The following is a 24,159-nucleotide window of genomic DNA, read 5'->3' on the forward strand; positions in this document are numbered from 1 at the left end:
AATCTTTTCCAATCTCAGTCAGGTTTTTCAGGTGGGTAAATTTACTCAGCAGGATACTACCAGAAAGAAGGTTCTGAGACACTCCCAGCCAAACGGATGACTGGTGCCACGAGGCCACTAGCTCAGCCTGAGTATGCTCAGCTGATTTATGGTTTCAGCACTCTCCCTGAGCTGACATGATTAAGCGGGCAGCTTCTGGGTTCTACACACCAACATAAAGGTTACAAGGGGTGCTCTACCACTCCGCATCCCCACATGGCAAAATTGTGAACAAGATGAGTGTCTGCCACATTGTGGACCCAATCCTTCAAAGGGTTTTGTGATCATTTGTATACATCCAATTAAAGGATTTTTTTTTATAACTTCTCAGCAAGTTTCTAATGTAAAGCTGAACTTTACCTCCAAAATCCAATCCATGTGGTACACAGCAAGAACTTGACAAGATCTTGCAAAAGAAATGCGTGTAGGTCCTCTGAGACAGGGAAATCAATAGTGGATTGACTCTCCCTCCTTCTCACTGATCCTCTAAGGCTCTTCAATGGAAAGTCCTTTTCATTACATGTATGTGTTTACTGGAGCTGCAGGTCTTTGCTTGTCAGCCTGAACTGATATCTGTTGACTTAGGAGAGATCACCAGAAGGCATACGCAACAGCATGGTTAAAGAAATGTCCATTAAGAAGACAAATTACCAGAAGCTAAAGAGCAGTAAATCTCTATCTGAAGAACTTTTCAGCCCTGTCCTGAACTATTTGGTGAGTCTAACATACAATCACATCTGTGCACATTGTACACTTAAGAGGAGAAGGAAATCAATAGTCACTTATATTTGTGGAAATCTTATTATCACCTTTAGAGGGATAATTGCTGTCTTAAAAATGAATTGTCTCTTGTTTACAAAAAATGCTCAGTCAATCCAACCACTGTGCAATTGAAACTATATTGCAACGCTGCACAGCTGTGTCTTTGTAATTGGGGTGTTGTGAGTTGTTATCATGGTGACCATTGCACTGTGGAAAGATTGAATATTGCCTACAATTTTTCCATTTTGTAAACCGGTGCAATTTTGAAATTTTAGGGAACTAAAATATCCTGTTTACCTTTTGTTTACCTAACTGGCAAATAATGGCTGACTTTATTTTGTTTGTGGACTACTTTGTTTTAGAGTGAAAGAAAACTACATTTATATGAAGCACTAGTGTGTGTTCAGTAAGGAAGACTATAAGTGATCCGCGATCAGGTCTTTCTCATTCACCTTGTCTCTTGTTTGCATGCTGTCACGTTTCCGCTGTCATACTCAAGTTTTCAGTTTGGGCTGTCTTTGAGTAAATCAGCTGTCCTGTCAGCGGACCTCATCTAACCAATGACACAGTGTTCCTCCCTCATTTTCAGCCAGTCATCATTCTGCTCCCCTTTTAAAAATGATTCTTTCTCTGCCCTATAATTCGTTCATGCTGCTGTTCGTGTGCCCCTCCACCTCTCCATCACCACCATCTTCATCAGCAGAATCATCCATCAATTCTTCATCCCACTCGGTCTCATCAAGTCATCAGCTTCACCACCACCAGGGTCTGGACTCCATGGGGGGATCTATCCTAATGATGCACTTTCATTCTCCAAACTCATCATCCATCCCATAGAGTCCAAGCGCCAAAAATGTTCTGTCAAGTCACATTATCATTTTATTCATTGTAATAAATAATTTGTTAAATATTACTTGTCTCTCGTGATTGAACTACTATGACAGAGTTGTGGGTCAGGTTGAAAGCATGCTTTTTGGAGATTAGGCTGTACTGGTTTGTGATTTGTCCAGGTCTTGTCCCTCATTTCTCCCCTGTAGTGCCCTAAATAGTCTCCCAAAATCATCTGATCAATTCATTGCCAGTAAACATGGTAGCTCAATACAGCTCCACAGCCATCAGTAAGGTCTATGTTGACAGCAACTCTTAAAGCACAACAATAGAAGATATTACAGCTGCCCTCCCTTTTTTCCACTCATCATGGCCTCATTCAAGAGCATTTTATTATTGAGCAGACACTTTAGGCCTTTCTTAGCACGACCAATATCCATTGCTTGCAACAGTGGAAACAAACAAACCATCAGCCATGCCTTTCAATTCACCATCAAACACCTTCTATGTTATCAGTACATGGATCTTCTCTGCAGTGAGGCTTGCTCTACTGTGCCTGTGAAACAATAAGCATTTTTGGTATGACTTCAGAGTGACATTTGTAAAGGATTATGAGAGCTGTTTGTCTGATTTGTTTCCAGCGATAAGGCGAGCTGACTCCATTTGGCTGCATAACATACCAGTACAGTGAGTGGTTATGAAGAAGCAAGCACGAACAGAACTAGGGAAGGACCAGTTAACTAAATTATTATTTTCTCATTAAAGGATAGAAAAATAACTCCAATAATTAACGTCTGTTCTTAATAATAGTGTTCCCCGTCTGTCTACAAACCCCTGAATTGAAGGGGTTTATAGACATGTTAAAATACACAATTAGGGTGGATTTTTTGCAAGAAACTTTAGACATGTTTTGGGGAGCTTATTTAAAGCTATTTAAAATATATGTGACCTTTATGAGGCAATTGCTCTGGGAAAAGGAGGGAGAGATCTGTGTTTAATCATAAAGCACAGCAAATACCACAAAAGCTGCACAGAGAGGTTAGAGGTCTGTAATCATGTCACTTTTTCACTGAATCATTCTGAGATTCTGAATTCAGTTTAATTCTAAATTCTGATTTTGTGACTTTTCAGAAGTTGCGTCTTTCCGTCTTTGACCATATTGTTTTGAATAACAAAACTCCAAAGGCTGTCTGTCATTTTCACAGATAAGAATCGCTGGGTGTCCACCACTCCTTTCTAATTCTCACACAGCACAATCATTCACCACATGTAAAGCATCTGTGGTAGATGTCCCAGTCCAGTTGGTGAGTGCATAAGTAATTAGTTATTGTTTTGTCCTGTAGGCTATCTGACCTCACATGCATGACATTGTCTAGCTGCTGGTTATTTTCACAGCATGGTAAAGCTGTTTAGCATGTCGGTACATTAATAATAATAATAATAATAATAATAATAATATATTTTATTTGTAGCGCACCTTACATTTAAAAGAAAATCTCAAGGTGCTACAAGTAGGCCTACCATAAAACCATTAAAACAATAGCAAACGTCAAACAATTAAAATCAGTCAAACAATTAAAATTAGGCGATTCCATACATAGCGTTTATTCACGAGAAATCCTGGGTCTCATTTATCAACAGTCAACAGTTTTTCTTTTTCACTTAGTCGAAGTTACAAACAAAAGAACAACTACTGCACGAGAGAAGTGACGATTTCTGTATTTTCTGTCGGTCTGAGCAGAAAACATGAAGATAATATTTGATAATAAGTTCAGTGAAAAAAAATAAAAACACATCACGTCACAATAGAGAGAGGCATCTGCAACAATTTCACCATTTAACATTTACTGCGTCATCAGCAGCACAGAGCTTACTGGGGAAATTATCAAGCAAAGATGCACCATGGAATAAATAAAACACAACTCAAAACTGAAATAAAACGTAAACAAAACCAAATCATGACAAGTAGTACCTTTTCATACTCTTTGAGGAGACTTGTGTAAAGCTCCATTACTGACCTTAGTGAGCCAGAGAAAGTGCAGCATTATTAGCAACAATGAGTTACTGAACTCAGTGTGGACAAGAACACATAACTACATTGATAGTAATCTTTTCCAATGTAGGAAAATACAAAAAATGATGAGTTTTGGCTGTCATTCATTCTTTCCTGAATCTCCTTTTCCCCTGAACTGAACATAACTTACTTTGAGAATTTAATTTTTAGTGCTTAAATTTAACGTATGCTTATCATTTCTCCCTTTTTTGGGAGGAGCAGCATTTTGAAGATGATGATTCACCACTGCTCTAGTGTAACAAAAAGAAAAGCACCAGAGCACTGGCCTTATTTGGGGACTTTGGGGCAGTCGATATGTCTTGTTATTTATCAGTAACTTTGTGGTTACACTAAAAAAGGGCAACCTACAGAATTAAATGAAGAAAAAAAGGCTAAGCACCTAGCTTGTGGATTAAACAGTTATTAATATTGCATTGCCTTGCTTCCGGAGTCATTTTGTGATAGGTAAAAGTAAGGACACTTTATGTTTATGTTTATGTTTGAAGTTATATAGATGGAAATGTGGATTTGTAAACTCAGTGTGACCTCACTACTTTCTGTGTATTCCATTGGGAGCTGAAAACTCTGACCTTGGATGTATCTCTCTCTTACACTCCCCTCTGTATTCTTTTAAAAACAGTAAATTGAACTCATCTGTACTCGTCTGTCAGGGACTCGGGTGGTCAGTCATAGTTGGAGGTGCTGAGGAGTCATTTTACATGATGTGGACAAACTTAAAATAACATTATGAATTGGCCCTATACAAATAAAGATTTTTTTTGTATTTCTTTTAAAACATTTTACATGCAACACATTTCACACAGTAGGCCATATGTGGCAAAAGACTAGTCTATAGTTTAGAAGTATAGAAGTTAAATAATTAACAAAAACAATGGACTGGTCTTTCAGGAAAAAATCAAGCATGGCAGTTTTATTTTAGACAACAGCACCATAATGAATGCCCCTCAGTCTTGTGTATCGAGTCTCATTGCATTCATTACCTTAATGGGTACAACAAGAAGGAATGTTATTTTAATTAATCTAGACATTTTAACAGAGCTCTCCCAAAGGTAACAAATCCTGCTTAATTCCCCAAATATCAGAAAAGCACATGTAGTTTTATTGGAAAATAAGTTCCCTCTTTGTCCTAGCTGTATGCTAATGAAAAGCAAACTGGCTGCTAAAAAGTTTTATATTGCACGTTTTTACAGTTCACTCTATGTTATCCTTCTATACTAAGGCATTGTCTTTCCAAACAATCCCATAATAACTTACAGACAAAACTTCCCCTTGGATACTGTATATTTCTCAATCTATAAGCAGTAAAAACGGGTGATCATGGCAATGTCATCTGTATTCTCAAGAGTTATTCAGCCATAGAGTGACTTTAGTATCACTACGCAAGAATGTTTTTGGCTTGTGTTTGTGAAGGAATCCTGTCTGATGTAGAAACAAAGATGATTGCGCAGAGAGATAGGTTGCTGGTGATGATGCATCATCTGAGGATAGGAATTTCCTAACATGGCCTGTATACCAGAGCCATATCTTCTTCTTATAGAGATTAATGACCCAGACATCCATTTAATACCTCAGCCACAGCGTGCCACAAATCATTAAGTCTTTCAATGCAGGTAAAGGCAACCAATCCTCTTCTTAGACAATGCAATGCGGGTCCGTTTAATGAGCTGTAACCCTTAAATCACAGGGCTGTCTGACTGAAGCACCCTAATATGTGTGTATACACAGAATGGTTGTTTAATATAGGAAAGGTTTTTATGACTTTTCCTTTACCTCCTGACATGTTGTAGTATTTAGAGCTACATTGATTGGTTTCTTATTGAATATAAAACATAAAGTCAAAACTCTTTGCTTTTCATTGCATTTTGATTTTGCAGGGTGTTATATTCTAAATCAGTGGCATACAGTGTACCACAGCGCCATAAACAATCTGAACCAGCTAGGAATGAGAGAAGAATTCACTGAAGTCATCTGCCTGACTTATTTACTAGCTCTTTAAGAAAAACCGTAGGTGTGAGCACACCACCTATTCCAAAGCTTAAGGTAAGCATGAGGTTTAAAGTACTAATTGGAATTAATTTCAAGTTTAGATCATAACTGGTTCATTATGATTGTGACCCAGTTGGAGATATGAAATGGAATTATACACATGTACTGTATATAGGACGGTCAACAACACATGGGTTACAGAACATGTTTTTTTTTTTAAAGTTAATTTGATAGCCTTTCTCTGTAGAAAAAAGTGACATACAGCAGCATTACAGTAAACAGGTAATGGTGTTAAGCTAGAGGGGATAACTTGAGGGAAAATTCATTGTTTTCAGCTTTATTCCTTTCCAGATACAAAGGCAAGTAGACGTCTCGTTAACTTCTCATTAATAAAATATGTAGCTATCATATAAAAGCTTACATTATTTCTAGGTCAAGAGTTGGCCTTGGGCTCCTCATGGCTGTGGTGAATATAAATCTGGGTGCAATATATTGCATCAGTTGCTCTTGGAAATAACGTCAATTATTGTGACCAACAAAACAAACAAACAAACATCATAACTTAGGTCGATTGCAGCTAATTATAACATATGTAATAGTAGCAAGTACAGCTGAATGGCCTAAGAAGCAGCAACCTTAACACACAGTACCTAACTGGATAAATCCTCAGTCAAAATGTGAAAGGGTCTCAAACATTCAGGTTGGGCTGATTATTTTGGATTTATGCTTCTATACATCAGGTCAAGTAGCCTAGAGAAAATGTGCTCTGGAGTATGTTAGCAGTGCAACCTGTAGCAAAAAAGAAAAAAAAATATATATAGAGCAATACTCAGAAATTTCCATTCTGTCTGTTTTACTGTAGTCTGCACCAACAAACAAATTATAGTTTTTACCCCCCCCCCCAAAAAAAAACAAAAACAAAAAAACAAAAACGTGGCTGTTTCTTTTTCTTTATTCTTAGTTGACGTGTGAGGAACATTACTTCTTGTCATCTGAGGACAGATGGCTAGTGATGCTGTAGCACCACACATATGTATAGAGAACCACTTTCTCTTCCTGGGTGACAGTTTGGTGCAAAGTGATGAGACGTCTTTGACCATCTGTCATGGGGTCTTCCTCTCTACTCTGCAGTCTGCACATGAATAGGGACACACTCGTACACACAGTAGCTTTTTCCCAACTGGATGGTACATCTCTGCCTGCATGGTGATTATTAGAGTGGGAGATGTGGCCACAATGAAGTTATTCATTTTAAACTGTCACGGTTTATATTTGACGCCTTACAACCTGCCAAAATCTCAATAGTCATGTAACAACACAACATCTCACACATAGACATGCACATAAAAATATGTACTTAGCCCTGTACAAAAACATACAATTCAACTAACAGGCATCTTGTAAACTATGTGAGTGAAGTGTGAAAGGTGCTGCTATTCCAGTGATTATGATTAATAGCACAACTGTCGCTGTGCAACAGCTATGGCTGAGTGCCTCATGTAGGATTATGTTCTACTCTATGACGTTATGTCACACTGCTGGTGGATTGTCGTGGCTGCACATATATTTAAGCATCGAGACATGCCATTTACACTTAGCCCGTTGGAAACCAGTCATTCCTCACCTAAATTCATTTGACATGACAAACTATAAAGGGAGTTTGTCCATGACACAACAGGAAAATGACGGAGGGGACGTTTTTGGTCTGTGGGTGGAAAAAGCTATATATATTTGTTGTAAATTGTTCGGAATTGTTAAACTACAGACATTCTGTCTGGCTCATGTTTTTATTCCCTTTCGGATTTTCCTCATCCTCAAATCCTGGTCAGCTAGAAAAGTATTTAACAAGATCGGTTCCGACCTTAAACCATGTAAGCTGCGATGCATGAGGTAGATCCAGCATTTACCTCTCAGCCAGGCTATAGGTCGGTCAGGGGACCTGGATTCAGACTGAGCCAACTGAGGCCCAGAGCTGTAATTACACATGAACAGATGGCCTTGTCGGAGGACACTCCTCCCTCCTTCTCTCAGACCTGCTTCCCGCAGTGCTCCAAGCTCCTGGTGCCCACAAAGCATTGTTGAGCATAGATTATTGTTCACTGTAAATGTGAATACTTACAGACTTTACAATCAAATAGAGGTTTGTGTCAGCAGGGATCGTAATTTTTATCATTGACAAAGCCATGCCGTTACGCCCCCTACAATCATCAGCACAATGTAAGACAATGTGAGTCCTGGAGCTGTATATTACAAACAACATCCTTCTGGTAGTCATACATCGTTTTTTTTGTTACTTGGATAACATTTGTTTTTACTCATAAATAAATAAGCCCTGCATTCATTGACTGCAGCAGGAAGAATAAACACTGAGGTATACTGCAATTGGCATAAAGAGTTCTTCTCTGAGCTCCTGTGAGATAAAGATGCGCTGGGATTGATGCCTGCTGTGCTACCTATGTTCTTTGTTCTCAGTTTGAAATCATGGTGATGTATGAGTAAGGAATACAAATTATGCCTCTGTTTAGTTTTACTGTTTCAGTGGCCCAGTGCAGACAGAAGCAGAAACACATCCCTGTTCAACTCTGGCTATTATTCTTCAGGCAAAGACAATGAGTAGAAAGGAAAGAAGACACAAACTCAGGGAGATAATTTATTTACCTAAGCTTCATGCAATGTACTTTAGGGCAATACAAATAATTCAGGACAGGGGCCTCTAAGCTCTGGAGCAAACAAGAGCAAACAAGAGATTGCAGATATTTACTCTATTAAGGACTAGTATGAGCTGTTTTATTAAATGCCTGACAGATAGGAGAGTTCTTGGTGTAAAAAATGTAATCATTTGTCAAATCAAAAAGATAGATTGTCATTTGGGTATGTGGTGATCAAATTCTAGACGCCGGCATTTCCTTTTAATCAAAAACTGCAAAATGAAACTGCATGCAGTCAACTGAAAACGAGACCCCAGATGACTGTATCGCAGAAGGAAATAAATTATGTTTTCTCCTGCCTTGTCGTCATGTGTGTTTCCTATAAAAATGTCAACCGGCTGAAGCAATTATGACATTGTTTGCACCAACGACACGCTAACGGTTGGCTGCTCGGTGTCATGGTTCAGTTCAACATCTCATCAGTCACAGTAGAAATGGCAGCACTGTTGTCCTGCACACAGTTACTGAGGTCACGTCAGCAATCCCTCGCTGGGTATAATGACGGTCAGATCCCACCTTGTGGCTCTATGGGGGTGCATTACTTGGTGTTCAACAAGTACAGCGTCCACCTCTGCAGTTTAATGGCTGGCTCTTAACTCTCCATAGCGGCTGTAGACTAGCTTTTCCTCTGTTTAATGGTGGGATGAGGAGTGTGCCCACTGAGACACACAGAACCGTAATTACTCTCAGCCAGATTGGTTGGGGAGAAAGGGCAGGGCGAGTGTGCACCCATAGGACACATGCTTATAGCACAAACTATATACAATATGTAGTTCATGGGGCAGCCATATTCAGGTCACACAATGTCATATATCCTACTACACAGACTGTATACAATACACACACTGTAAAGGTACACACGCTCCTTCAGACAAATTGCCCTGATGATTTATTAAAGCAGTGAGAGGAGAAAAGGAGAAGCAGCAGTCTGGAGTGATGTAGAGGAAGGGTGGTGGTGGTGGTGGTGGTGTGTGTGTGTGTGTGTGTGTGTGTGTGTGTGTGTGTGTGTGTGTGTGTGTGTGTGTGTGTGCAAGCCTGGACATCTTGTCACTGTCATGCTTGATAATCTGAGTGGATCCACCTGGGAACTCCGCTTTGAAGGCTGAGAAGTCAGAAAATAAGGTAAAGTAAGCTCCTCACAGTGTTCTCAGCTGACATTTCACTTTTCCTACACAGGTGTAAAATAACACTTATGATTGGCTGTGTTTCAGGAACACTGTATTTGAAATTTTCAAATAGTACTGGAAATGTTTGAAACTGCTTTAAGTTTATTTACTGATTAGAAATAATAAACCCAATGGATAGTAAAAATAGGTCCATATATTTGAAGGGGGAAACAATTTGTATTAAGTATGGACAGGACAGAGAGATGAGAGAAGCCAAAAGATAAACAGCTCCCCCTGCTGACTGGCTGCAGTAGAGGTCATAAACCCTGCCTCTTCCATGTAAACAGATAGCCAACTTTAACATTAAGTACATGTCACGTCCTCTCTTCTTTTTCTCAAACATGTCATCATACCTTTTTTCTTATCCGACTCATTCATGTCCAAGTATTCACTTTCATTGGAAGTTTAGTTTTAATTAGATATTTGATGCAAAAAGAGCAGATGTAATGTCATGATTGATAGTTAATAATTGCAGCTTCTTGCAGTGTTCTTTCCCAAATAAAGGTAGATGAGGAAACATAATGAAGGCTGTAATGCTAGAGTCATTGAATTTTCAATGACATTCTGCTTCAAACCTACTCAAGAATCTGTTCTGCTGTGGACTGTGCTAATTTGCATCCGAGGGATTTATCCGTTTCATCGGTAAGTTACAGTAAATGTGTGCATTGGTAAGCCGAAGAGGAGTAGTGTCAATTCAGAGGTTCCACCTGTCAGCTTCCTTCTGCTTCTGTTTTGGCTCTACCCTTTTGTCCCAATTTTATATGTCAGCACATGTCGATGGGGTAGCTAAGCTTTACTTTTGTACAAAAATTACCCTTATTTATATGCAGTCTATGATTTGGACACTCATGTGCAAACTTAGCCTGCCTTAGCCTCCCTCTCCCCAGCAACAAGTTACAGCTCCGTCTGGGGGATCACAAGGCATTTCCTGGCCATAAGGGATATATAATCCCTCCAGTGAGCTCTGGGTTTACTCCTGGGTATCCTCTCAGTTGGACACGCTCGCAAGACCTCCAGAAGGAGGCAACAAGGAGGCATCCTGATCAGATACCCAAACCACCCTTTCTGTGACAGGAACTGTGTGATTTTGCAGTGCAGCCAGCTGTACTGAATGAGAAACAGTCTGACACACTTGAAGCATCTACCTAGACTTTTCTGTGTCCTTCAAAGCAGAAGGCTGTTAATCTATCAGGGGAGATTGATGAAAATCACCTCAATGGTAGGATAAGTCATTCACGGTGGGAGCTCCAAACCAATGACTTTTATATAAAATACAAATGTTATACACAAGTCATGAAACTGATTATAGTTCTTTCATATCACTGCCTAATAAAATATCATACAACCATGTTCAAGATGCAGGAGATCCATTTTAACACTGTTTGTTAAACATATTAGCATGTGATAGGTTCATCAAATGCAATAGGAACACAATGTATTAAGTGTATTGAAGTACCAAACTACATAGTAGCCATGTCATACTGTATGTACTATCATCTGACCGAATCATTTGCTTTCCTCAAGCAATACCAACAATATAGCAAGTAATCACTTCTCAAAAAGGAAACAGCCAGGTTGCAATTATTCTGAGTATGTTTTTAGCAGTGGCATGCAAATGGCTGTTGTTTAGATTATGTAAAGATATGGTTTACACACACGTTAGTTTTTTAAGCATTTTATGACTTTCAGAGCACTCGACCTGTATTTTTTTTCTCATCTTGAAGGCTTCACATTTGAAATGAAAATACGCACATGCTGAGAATATTTGATGAAACTGATGCCACAGTAAAAATGAATGATGGCTAAGGACACACACAACATGATTACATGACATCAACATGTTTTGCTCCCATTCAGTGATTTGCAACCATTAAAAAGACCATGGATAGAAGAAATGTTAAAGGACACTGGCAATATTTAAAGAAACAACTACATTTTTGATTAATCATTGGATACTGTTGGACAACATTTACTGTATTATTTCCAATTAAACATAGGTTAAAAAGATAGCTACCAAAAACCTTAACTTAAGTCAGACACATTCCTGGTGCGTGTTAGTCTGCACCAGGGCTGTCCTTTGTCTCTAATACTGTTTGTGATTTTGAAAGGCAGGGTTTCCGGTTTGGGGACCTCAAAATTTCCTCTCTGCTCTTTGCAGATGATGTTGTGACAGTTCCTGTCACACGACCTGTTCCTATAGCCCATAACTTCTGGTTAATGTATCCTCCTCTTGTTGAGCTTCACTGCTATTTTATCCTCCTAACATGTACTCAATTAGCCAGCCCCGGATTACATCTAGTCTTCTTCATTTAGTACATAATCCAGAGGATCATCAGTAAGAGAAATCAACTGCATAGGTTGGCTGCTCCCCAGACACACAAAACCCACCTGGCGATGAGGTTAACAACAAGGTTGTCATTTTACCATAAATTATATCACCCAGCTCCATCTCAGAGATCCTCATTTGACTACCATCAGTGTGTCCTTTGAAATGCGCAGCAGCTGATGACTAAAAATTCCTGGAGGAGTTGACAATATGCAAATGAGAGGTCAAGGTTGTGGGAGTCAGAGTTGATGTAATTTTGCATCTTGGCAGCTCTACTACGGGATGAATCAAGATTTTATTTCTCACTTTTCCCTAAAATAGGGACTCAAATAGTAAGTGTTTCCTCTTTGCTACATTTTCTCTTTTGTGTGTGTTTACTCTTCTATTTCTTTTAATCTAATTACATGGGGATTAAATAATCTGTTGTCGCAAGTGTAAAAAGCTGAGAAAGAGAAGAAGAGCAAAACATCAAAACTAGCACACTATCAGGTAATGAGGGGGAATTAAAGCAATTGGTATTCAGCAACAACACATGATGCAATTCCCTGTAATGTAATTCAATCACCATTTCAAGTTTACTGAATGAGACTATAAAGTCATACTGATTACAGTGTACTTATTCCTATATATTATTGCTATGCTCAGAGGCGCTGCTTGTCAACATGCAAGTAAGGCAACTGCTCAAGGGGCCCCAAACCATTAAGGGCCCCTTGAGGGCTAACAAACTTTAAACCACAGATTGTGCAAATTTTGCAATAACAGTAGTAAACCTCTCTGATAGGACACCACCTGACAGTAATCACTGGCATGGCACTGCTAAGCGTTGCATGCATTATTCATGTGAAAACCAAAGTTTGTCATAGGCATTGGAGAAATATAAGGAATCATCCAAGTGACTAAAAGAATGAGAGGGGGAAAAAAACAAGAAATTGGATCATTACTCAAGTTTCTAAGTTACAGCAAAAGATGAGGATAAAGATTCCCCTTACTTTTATTGACAATATAAAGATCATGAATGCTGGTTAAAGGGTGCACTGTTAGTTGTCCCTAGGGCATTACAGACAGAATCACCACTGGCCCTGCTTTGTTCTTTTGTACTCTATAATACATTCTTCAGAGCTGATGTTAGACACTGCTCTTTGCAACCTTAATTTCTGAATGGCATCCAGTGTTTATACATCTATTAAACTGTAGCTGTTGGATTAGCTGCTCTTGTAGTTCATGCTGTTAAATCAATGTATACAAGCTCAATATATTCATGTTGAAAGTAATAAGAGTTGTAAGTAAGTAAGAGAGTTGAAAACATCACAAACAGCATTGTCATTTACCATCATTCCTTAAATTCTTATTCCTTAAATCCTTAAAGTGCCATCTTCAGTTACTACAGTGTGCAAAATGTGAATGTGAATATTTCACAAAAAACCCCAATAAGATGCAGGCAATGTGTTCTATCATTTCTTTGCCAGATGCAGGAAAGTACCTATTTACAAGGATATTCTCTTTCACAAGTAGGTTTTCAGACCTACTACACGATATTACACGTTTAACATTTGGTGGTATGAGGAGATTTTGTTTCCCATGGACTCAACACAGAACTTGCTTTCCAGTTTCCAGTTTGTTGTTTTTTAACAATTGTTTACTGTTGGCAACCACTCCCAGGAAAGCCATTTCTGCTATGAATTGTTATTACTCCTATTGTCCTTATGAATCAGTTCAAGCATTTATTTAAATTTTCGTTTTTTCTATGTGTAATGTATGTGTAAGTGTGTATATTTTGAGTAAGTTATTTGGCTTTTGAAAGTGAAACTATTTCCATCACGTGTTTAGAAAATCATACACTTGAGACTATTGCTTTTATTACGCTTGCATTTTTTCTGCTTTGAAATGTCAAACTATCTGCAGGGAAAATGGTCTGTATGACATTTATAATTACTGTAACTTATCTGTAAACATAAATATAGACAAGCAGAAATATGATGTAATTGTCATACATTAAATTAGTAAAAGTAAAGTAAGTAAGAAAAAACAACAATATGCACACCTCAAATGTATCATTATATATCGGTATTGAAATCACTGGGGATTCCTTTTTAAACACAGGTGTCATCATATCCATGTGAGAGATAAAAATCAATGTCAGGACTAAACATACCTTTCACATTTCCTGCACTTTTGGTCAAGCTGCTTTTTTTTTATCTATCTCTTTCATTTTTTATCCCCATGTGCTTCAGAGGGAGTTCCGCTGTAAAAAAAAAAAAAAAAAAAAAGACAAAATGGTGACACTGACAAATGGACTTACTTTGCTGGGTCCTCTAATCCTAGTTCCAGGTGATTAGTTTCACTGTGTGGGACCATGGGGACAGCCCGTGGCTAGAATAATCGGCTTTCAATGATCACTTCTATAATCTTTGAAGACAAAGTTATTGGTAAAGCTGGTAACTTTTGAGAAAGCACATTTTGATGGTATCAAATCAGCAAAATGGGAAAAGCCACTGCTCACAACATATGAATCTACAGGATAAGCCCGCATGAGAGTGTACAGAGAGGAGTGCAGAGCAATGTAAAGAAAAGCAATAAAATAATATTTGATAAACATTAAATGTTAGTAAAATACTCATACCTTGATTTAAATAATTTAACAAATATACATATAATAATAAAGATGAAATTCAGAACAAATGCTCCCTGTCAGCCATAGGTTTGCTGATAATTTCTTGCCGACGTTTCTTTCATGGGGTAAACTGATTGAAAAGGAATGCCTGTTGATGGTGTCAGGCACAATCAGAGAAAAAAGTAAACGCCCAGCATCACAAGTGTTATCTATCTTTTTAAAACTGTGAGTGTTTGCTTCAGAGACACACATTCATCTTTTGTGCTTTGGACTGTGCTGACCTGATATGAAGAACCTTTGCTGTTTAATCAGAAAGTACATTTTTTTGTTTTTGTTAGGGAAAGAGCCAGACATGGATTCTGCGGCTCAAGCAGCTGGCTACCTTCTGCATGATGCTCCAAATGGCATGACCAGAATAATAGATTAGCAGCCATCACATGAGTATTTTGGCTTCAATTTTGTAGACAAAATGGTGACGCAGTGTCTACATTTATACTGTTTATCTCAATTGTGTGATTTTTCATTTTAAAACATGTTTTTGTAACTTTTAGCCATTTTTCAATTACCTTGAGTATAGCCGATATCTATATTATGTATGTAACTACATAATAACTCTGTAAAGAGTAACTATTTAAATTATACCGTAAATGGGCTACATTTTTACAATAAATCAAAAATCAGCTTTCTCTCTCTCTTTTTCTCTCTGAAGTAACACAGATGGCCCAAATTAAATGACATAAACACAGGCGTTAAAAGTTTTGGCAGGTAACATGCTGTTGTGGGATTAATTTCTACCATAGTCGTGCATTTTTCCCCGTGGGTGTTGAATGACTGACAGTAAGTAGAGCAGAACTGATCTGAAAACACTCATCTCAGACACCATGAAATCACAAAAATAGAGAAACTTTGACAAAGTAAAGCCTTCATGTTTAGTGCAAAGGATTATTTTATCTTGTGGAAGTAATCTGCAGGTGCTTTTAAAAGACTTAACATCATAAGGGAAGCATCTCAAACACTGTGCAGACAATGCCTTGAAGTTTCGACACGGTAGACGTGGAGGACAAAGACAAAGTGCTGACTTACTCTGGTAATCTAAAATGATCAAAAAGTAGGGACTATTTGAGTTATTCCAACAGTTATCTGGTGACAGTTATATTGCTGCCTTTGTGATGCACTTTGTAACTTAGTATTTGAGCTCTTTAAATATGGTTACAGGTATTATTATTCACATAAAATGCAGTGAATTCTTTAAAATACAATGAAGTTCTTCACAGGCAGTTCAAAATTAGGATAAACATGATAATGATTAAGCAATTGAATGCCATTTTCAGCGTTAATGCAGGGCAAGTCTTAGATATGTTTTTATTGGTTCAAAATGAATTGGTTTTATTTATTCTTAATTCTACCGAGGAATTATCAACCAAGTAAGGCATACATTTTTTTTTAGCCCTTGGTAGTTAAAACTTGAAATGTGTCCCCAAAAAAACACAATATGTCTCTACTAAGAGTAGAGAGAAGTGATTTTACCAGTCCTCTGTACAATGCTTCTTATTTCCTCTTAATGCTAGCAACTTCATGCTATATACATTAGCTGCTAATAGAATAAAGATGTTTATTGTAAAGGATGTTTTAATAACAGGGGATCATAACATGGGTTATGGTGCACTAGAGTTTGTACCCTGTGTTGACTGCTGTTCAGTATTACTCAGAAATTCAGAAGTGTCATGCTTTATAATGTGTCTCTAACATACTGTAGTTTACAACTCAAAGGAGTTGTGATTGTTTTCATCACAACACGTATGGAGAAAACTAGAGAAATAATTCCACTTGTTGTTAAAGACAGCCAGTAGCTTTTTTTCAAATAATAGAATGTAAAGCTCAATCCTCACAGGCCACCATATACTATATGTGGGGTGATGACTGTGTCTGCAGACAACCTGTCCTTTGCCTGGATTTGGGTGTTTTATTGTGTTTTAGTTGACACAGGATGTTTCTTGGTGGGAGGTGGTGAACTTCCCCCAGGCAATAACAACATGCATGTGAGTTTAGGAGTGGATACAACATGATATAGACATAGCAGCAAAGAGAAAATATTTCATAGTTAAGTGAGACGCCACGCAGATAAAGCTCGTTTTGAAACGAGGTTGAATATAATGCTTACTTTCAGCCCTGTATGTGGAGTCGGCTTGATTTAGGTTCGACAGGCAGTTTCCAAACATCGTTGGTTAGTTTGTGCTAGCTTACAGTAGCTTGCGGTGTAGGTATAAGCCGTAAACGTACACACTTAGTCTTGCGGGGAGTTTGCACTTCTTGGGGCGATGAACCCAGGAAGAGTGGCCTACTTTGAATGTGTTTTGGACAAGCTAAAACACATAATGCTACTGACTCCACCTTTAAGCATTAATTGGTTTTCAGGTTTGCCCTGACACAGCCGTCGGATGCAACTGACCACTATGACATAATTGGAACAGCTGTACTAGCCAAGACACAGAACTGCATGTTTACTTTGCAAACAAGCTTCTCCCTCGAAGCAGTTATGCATCCTCTATGGCGCGTTGATCCATAATTAACCTTAAAAAATGAGAAAGGTTAGAGAGACGATTGCTAGAAAGTTGTTCAAAATGGACCAGATGTTTTAACACATTTGCACATACTTTATGCACATTGAAGAAAAGTAGACTTTTGTACAATATCTCACTAAATATATTTACATGACATACAATTCGCCATCAGTGCAATACATAGGAATGTTGCATATTTACCAAATGTTAGACTCTTTCCTTTATGAAGAAAAATAATTCCAATGAGCTGATTTAAATGATGTGTAAAGAAAAATGTGCAACTCTTATATTGTTTAACATCTTCACAGGAAATAAAAAAAATAAAGTCTTAGTACCACCGTATCAATAATCAAATATTTAGCATTGAAAAAGTAATTTATCACATGTACATATATATCTTCATACATGTAATGGATTGCTTTTGTACAAATATTTTATATAACTTTGGCAGTTTATCAGGAACAAAGTTATCGGAAAACATGAAACAATAATATCAAACTGTAAGCAATGTCATGTAAGCTTGCCTTCCATAGCTCTTGTTCACAGTGGTCATTCAGAAAGGCTGGAAGCTGATGGCCCAAAAGAAGGAAAAGAACAAGCCGAAGAAAAAGAAACCTTTCCATCCTTTCTGCTTAGACTGTTAGCACTGGAGGCTGTCGTCATTGTTGTCATGGTTATAAAATTACAAACACCTATGAAGGTTTACATAGCAGTCATCGCCATTTAAAAAAACATGGTCTTTTTTTTCCAGGTTGACTTAAAATACAAACAGTTTGAAGGCAAGGGGACAGGGCCCTGCTCGGTGGTCACCTTGGAATCATGGGAGAGACATGACCGAGAAGAGGACATGCACAACAGTGCTGTGAGGAAGAACGTGAAGCCAAAAAACAAGGGTGCAAAATGAAAGACTTTGCAACAATCAAAACGCCACACGGTCAGAAAATGACTTACACCGGACAAAATAATCGAGCAAATTTCAAACATACTAAGTTCACCATAATTCATATACGTTTGTTTTGTTCTTTTTTTCACTGGTTTGGCACTTTATTGGAACAAATATCTGTTCAAAAAGACTAAATGTTGTACAAAAGGTATTTCATGTCCCCTTAACATAACCTGTAGAATATAGTACTTAATAGTAAGCATACGGTAAGTAAACACTTGTACATACTGTAGTTTTAAAATGAACATTCCAACAGATGTTTTACGCACATGCACAAAAACAAACAAACACAACTCTCTCTCTCTCTCTCTGTCTCGCTGCTTTGCCACATGAAGGCCTCCTCCGCTTCTCTTTGGACAATCTCTTTCTCTTATCTTCTATCCAGTAAGAACAACTGTTGCTACTGCTCTTTTTTTATCTCACTTAAGACAACACAACTCTTTTAATACTGCATGTTTGCTTCACATTACGACACTTCCTCGGACGATCGTGTGTCCGTCTTAAGACGCACAAACTCTTTGGCCACCTCATCATTGGTCCTTTGAGAAAGTATCCTCATGATGGTGAGGCCAGTTTCGTCCATAGAGATGCTCTTCATCAGGGGGTAGCAGGCTGAGCAGCTGCCTGTGTCTGCCAGCTCTCGGAGCTGGATGACTGTCATGCCGATGATACGGTCCTCCCTGGCGAAGCAGTAGTCCTTAACCGAGACGTGCAGCTCGTAGTACTCAGGGCCATGCTCGTTACTGAGAACACTGGGACAATGAAAGATTAGGACAGTCAATCTTCAGAGTAAAAAAAAAAGAAGAAAAAAAAAAGCATTACACACACATATATATATATATATATATATATATACTGTATATAAAACAATCTATAAGGTCCTATTCTACTCTAATAATTCAGAATTCACGGTGAAGGTACTATGCAGTAAATTGTGAGTGACGAAAGTGTGCAAAAAGGCTTCAACATACTTTATTTTTGTAGGAACGTCTGAAAATAGCCAGCATCACTCTGTTCAACTGTACAGTATAAGAGTACAAACCAATAACGTTTTTGGACACTGACTTTTGGCTTGGTATACAGCTGAACACATCGCGTCTGTCACCGGACATTTCCTGAGAAACAACTACTTATTATTTGTCTGGCCTTTATAAGACAACTCTATCAGGTTTATCTAGTAAACCATATATTAAATCAAGCCATAACCCTGAGAGAGGTTTTTCTTTTTCATTATCTTTAGAGACTAAATGGCCTCTAAAAAATCCAATGAGAGCCAGCTGCAGAATGAATATGCACACATGCCTGCACTGCTCACACTGATGCTGCTCCAACTCTATGATCACTCTAACTCTGTAACTTCACCTGCCCTTGCTTGAAGAACCACTGAGTCAAAGAGGGGACAAGCTTTTAGATTTGCTGAAGCAGTCTCTTGACTTCCTTCACAAGTTTGAATGCAATGAGCAGAAGCACTGTAAAGAAATTGGATTCTGTTTAATGCTTAGAACAGTTGGAAGGATTTTGGACGTATAGAATAAAAGGGTATTATGGGGTACTATATAAAGGTTGCTGCAGGCTCTTTTATAGTGTGCAGATGGAGTAATGGATAATAGGTGAAAGGTACAAGAGCATGTAAGGTGCAAAATGTTACACATTATTTAGAAGTGTGTCTGTAGGCTGGTAAAATAATTAGAATTACAGAGATAAACCCCCCCTCACCTTTGTTCCTTTACTAGCTGTAACTAATAAATAAAAAAAAACAATTACTCACTATTGGAATGTTTCATTGTACTTTGGGGACCAGTTGTTGTTCTTGGTCTTAGTGCTGAATTTGCGCTTCTTGTCAGCCAGGTGAGGTCCCACGGCGTTGACCTCTACAAACGGTCGGAACATGGCATTGGTTTGCCAGATGAGGTTGTTCACTGCGACCACTGACGAATGCAGAGAGAGTAAGAATTAGTTATATTCCAGGTACATTTTAGAAGAAAGCGCAGAAAAGGAACACTATGCAAACACTGATGTGTCAAAAAATGAGGATGACTGGCCCTGTTTTTTTACTTTGGAGCATTTTTTATCTTTTTCACACAGATGACTGGCTAAATGTAAAAATTGTCATATTGTGCAGAGATACTGTCAGAGGAAGTACAACAGAACTTGATAGCAGAAGCATTCCAGCTTATCTGGAAGGTTATTGGATATCAGTGCTAGCAAATAAAAGAAATATTTTAAACAGGCATAACTCAACCATGTGGGAGACACAGTGGCACTGATTGGACCTCTCTTTGGCTGACCACAGTGCAGTTTCAGAAATGTGGAAAGTGAATGTAGTCGGGAATTAAATAGAAAGAGCAAGACTGAAGCTCTTCATCTGGATATTTTTTTCAGGAACTTTCATATATGATCAGTGTTGGGAGTAACTGTGCTGCCACTACTCTTAACTAGTACCATATTTAGTGACTTTCCAGATTTAATAACACTGTCACAATGACTGTTACATGTTACTTTATTCAAATCAGCTGGGAACAAGTAAGCGGGGAGACGCTAACATCATAGCAGTAGCATCCTGGGAGAAAAAAAGTTGTGTGCATTCTACAAACACAGATCCGTATTCATTAAGCTGTGAGCCTGGTCTTGGAAATACAGATTTTATTTCTACCTGCTGGAAATAATTTTTAAGAATATAGTGGTGAGTTGTAGGCAAGGAGGCAGGGGAAAAATTCTACCATAACAATGAAGTACCAAGCTAAACAGCAATACGCTTCTAGAGAAGGCAGTGCTGAAGACACCGGAGACCAAGGTACAGCTCACGTTAGCTCAGCAGACCAAGTAGAAGACACTCGCATTTAAAGAGACATGCACACCAAAACAGAGCATTCTGAGAGAGCTGGTTTCTACAGGGTCACAAACCTCCTCTGGTGCTTCATTCATGTTATATTTTGACCAAAGCACAGCACAGATGTTTCATTTAGACCACAGGGGACTGTTCGAAAAGGTGAAAACGGATATGATATGTCCTCTTTAAATAAGGACATGTATAGACACTAACAGTTTAACTAAATTGTTGCTCTGACCTGCTGGAGGCGCTGAAGGAAATACCAGGTAAGCATTAAATAAGACCAACTTCTCTTTTTGCTCTTGATTCACTTTTACCAAAGCCCATGGCAACCCATCATATTTACATCCACAGGAACTAGCTCCGGCTTTCTGTGTATTACCATTAATGAAGTCGTCAGTCTCTCTGATGCCAGTTCCCCCGATAGTCTCCAAAGGTAACACCAAAACTAAAGAATCCTAATGATTTGTTCCCAGCGTAATTATTGAAGAACAGAAAGAGCTACCTGATTCTTCTTTAGGTGTGACACACTTGAATAGGAATAACAAGAAGCACGACAGAGTGGAGGAAAATCTCACCCTTCACGCTGACTTTGTGCTCTCCGGTGCCAGGGTGAGAGATGAGATTCACTTGCATCGACACCTCCCCCACGGACCCGTTGGATGACTGACCTGGACACACAGCAAAACAACAGGAGAATTGGAGAGAGGCATAAGGAAAATCAGAGAATGGAAGAGAGGCAGTGGTGGAGCGAAGATGAGAAATAGAGAGATTAGAAGAAGCAAAGGAGAGAGAGGATAAAAGGGCCAAATCCAAAACTGTTGGTGCAGCTTTTTGTTTTTCTAGATGGGGTATCCAAAAATTGATCCGAAGAGCAACATGTAAACATCTTGCTGTGTGTCAAAAAACTGAAAACAAGGGGAGGGGACTTGATTTTACCCCAAGCAGTAAGCCAGGTTTTCTTTTAGCTTGAGGCTAAACAAGAACAGCAAGAAGGCAGAAAGAAAGCAACATGAAATAATCTGCCTGGTTTGAAGGCCAAGGAGGAGGCAGACGGTGCAAAGGGATTCAATAAATAAATCATGTTTTACACAATAAAACCATCGAACTGCTCGACTCAACAACAAAAAAACAAAAAAACATCAGATTTGACTGCTTGCAGACAAGCGGAGATAAAACCAAAACATTGCACCAGAAAGGAAGTTCAGAGGGGACGACAGGAAACTAAAACACAAGTCAAGGAGGAAATATCCTTTTGGGCATCACACCCTGCATGGTTAAGTCAACACAACGGTTTCAATCACATGGCGACATGTTGTTGCCAGGGCCAATTTGAATTGATTGCTGACCATGTGTCTCACTTTGCCTGCTGCAGGGAGTCCTGCCTCTAATCATGGCCTTGTGTTTCACCCAACCGGGTACAAACAGATGTTGAACACTAAAAGGCAGCAGGCCGGTGTGGTTAATGAATGAGTATGTTGATCCAATTGATAATCAATATGTGCCAAACATGCCGTGCCCATTATAGCTAGTAATGAAGAAACAAGCCTTCTGATTTATTGTAACGATGCCCTGAGAGGTGCGGGGAGTAACACAAAAACACCTCTGCTGCACAATTAAGCCTCGGACTTCGGGGAAATTAACTGAGCAATGCCGGTGCAGATTTCGTTTCACTATAGGCAGGAAATAACGTCATAAAAAAAACAAAAAACAATTTAGCCTTGCGGTTTAGATTCAGAGGCAAGAATCCGCTAGCACATTCATGAAATAATAAACAGGCTTGCACACAGCAGACAGAGTAATGGACAGGCTGTTGGACATGGGGGACTTGAGGGTGAGTAAGATGGATGGTACATATAGAAGATAAAGGAGAGTAGAAATAGATAAAACAAAGGTGACGGTGAGAAGAGTCAGCACTTAGAATGAGAAAACAACAACGAGGGAGGAATTCATTGCTGCAGGGCTGCAGCTAAGTTCACTGAATGTTTCCACTGTGCTCTTTTACATAAAAGGAAAACAGATTTTACACTTAACCCAAACAAAGTGACAAATACACAGAAAGCTGTGAAGTATTGATGTGTAATCACTGTCAAGAAGGATGTGTTCATTTGTTTTGATACTGTATTTCCATTGAAGCATATACCAGCTGTCCAACCTAAAAAGCAAAAAAAACAAAAAAACAAAAACAGGAAGATATGCTCGACAGAAATAGACCAGAGCATGCAGTGGTCTAAATGTGTCGCTGCCAGAGCACAGGGGTTGGTGATTAATGAAATGGTGTCCAATGTGCTTCGTCAAGCATCAGCACATCCTCACCCTGTTTACTGACCTGATGCACATCAACCACCTCACTACATCCACTTATACACATCAAGTTCAACCACCTTAGATAGAGAGCGACAACATGGGGGGGGGGGGGGGGGGGGGGGGGGGGGGGGGTGCTATGAGGGAGAAAGAGCAGAAATGCAACAAGCTTTCTGAAAATAGCGCACAGTGGAATGTTGTGCACCAAAGCCCATCTGCCAGTCAGTGAGAGTAAGAACGCTGGCTGGGACTGCTGGCTGCCTGGCTGAATAGCTTTCTCCCATCATTCTGTTTCCTGCTGCCTGCCTATGTAGTGTTCTGCAAGGCTGAACACTACATAGGCAACCAGGAGCTTGAAGCTGCACTGCCCAACAGGACCAAATATCTCCACAAAATCTCTCCGGACACCTGGAGTTATTTCCGCCTATTTGCAGAGAGTATGTTAATATTTTCTTCAAATAGAGACAGATGAATGCGGCAACAGCACATTAAAGTGGGTCACTGATGACGGAGAGAAAAATGAGCGAGGATGTACGTTAGGGAATTTATACATTTACACTGAACATACTGTACATGTTTAGGTTTTTATTAACAGAATGTATCAAACGTGTGGGGAAAGAGAGTAAGAGAGAGAGGGAGAGAGAGAGAGAGAGAGAGAGAGAGAGAGGGAACAGCACATGTGCATTCAATCCTTTTAGGTTATGGTGTGAAGGGGCAACAGATACTTTTCCATACTTGTGCTTGTTACTTGAATCGAGTAAAAGTCCAAGAGGTGAATGGTTTTGGAAGGGAGCAAACCTAGGAATGCAAAGTTGAACTCACATATGAGCCTAAACAGTAAAATGATACAGAGGAATCTCCAGGACACACACACTGTCATATAAAGGAAAAAGTGGAGTTCAAATAGAACCACGAAATCACATTAAATTTGATTCATTTTAAAGCTCCTCTGATGAACGTTTGGATTGTGTAGATTTTAGCGCCCCCTGTGGATAAGGACTGTTTAACATGCAACATACCT

At 38.9% G+C, this 24,159-nt stretch overlaps 1 protein-coding gene across 1 annotated transcript in view; it reads right to left on the reverse strand.

Annotated features, from left to right (window-relative positions):
* Nucleotides 1–16,686: 16,686 nt before the first annotated feature.
* The window catches only part of unc13c (unc-13 homolog C (C. elegans)), a 97,107-nt gene continuing 89,634 nt past the window's right edge, over nt 16,687–24,159 (reverse strand). The window contains exons 30-32 of the mRNA XM_079340360.1: nt 21,413–21,505; nt 19,773–19,932; nt 16,687–18,756 (exon numbers count right to left, since the gene is read on the reverse strand). Coding sequence (XP_079196486.1) covers nt 18,471–18,756; nt 19,773–19,932; nt 21,413–21,505 — 539 coding nt within the window. The 3' untranslated portion in view covers nt 16,687–18,470. The remainder of the gene's footprint in view (nt 18,757–19,772; nt 19,933–21,412; nt 21,506–24,159) is intronic.

This window comes from Symphodus melops (assembly GCF_947650265.1).
Source record: "Symphodus melops genome assembly, chromosome: 3".
Classification (NCBI taxonomy): domain Eukaryota; kingdom Metazoa; phylum Chordata; class Actinopteri; order Labriformes; family Labridae; genus Symphodus; species Symphodus melops.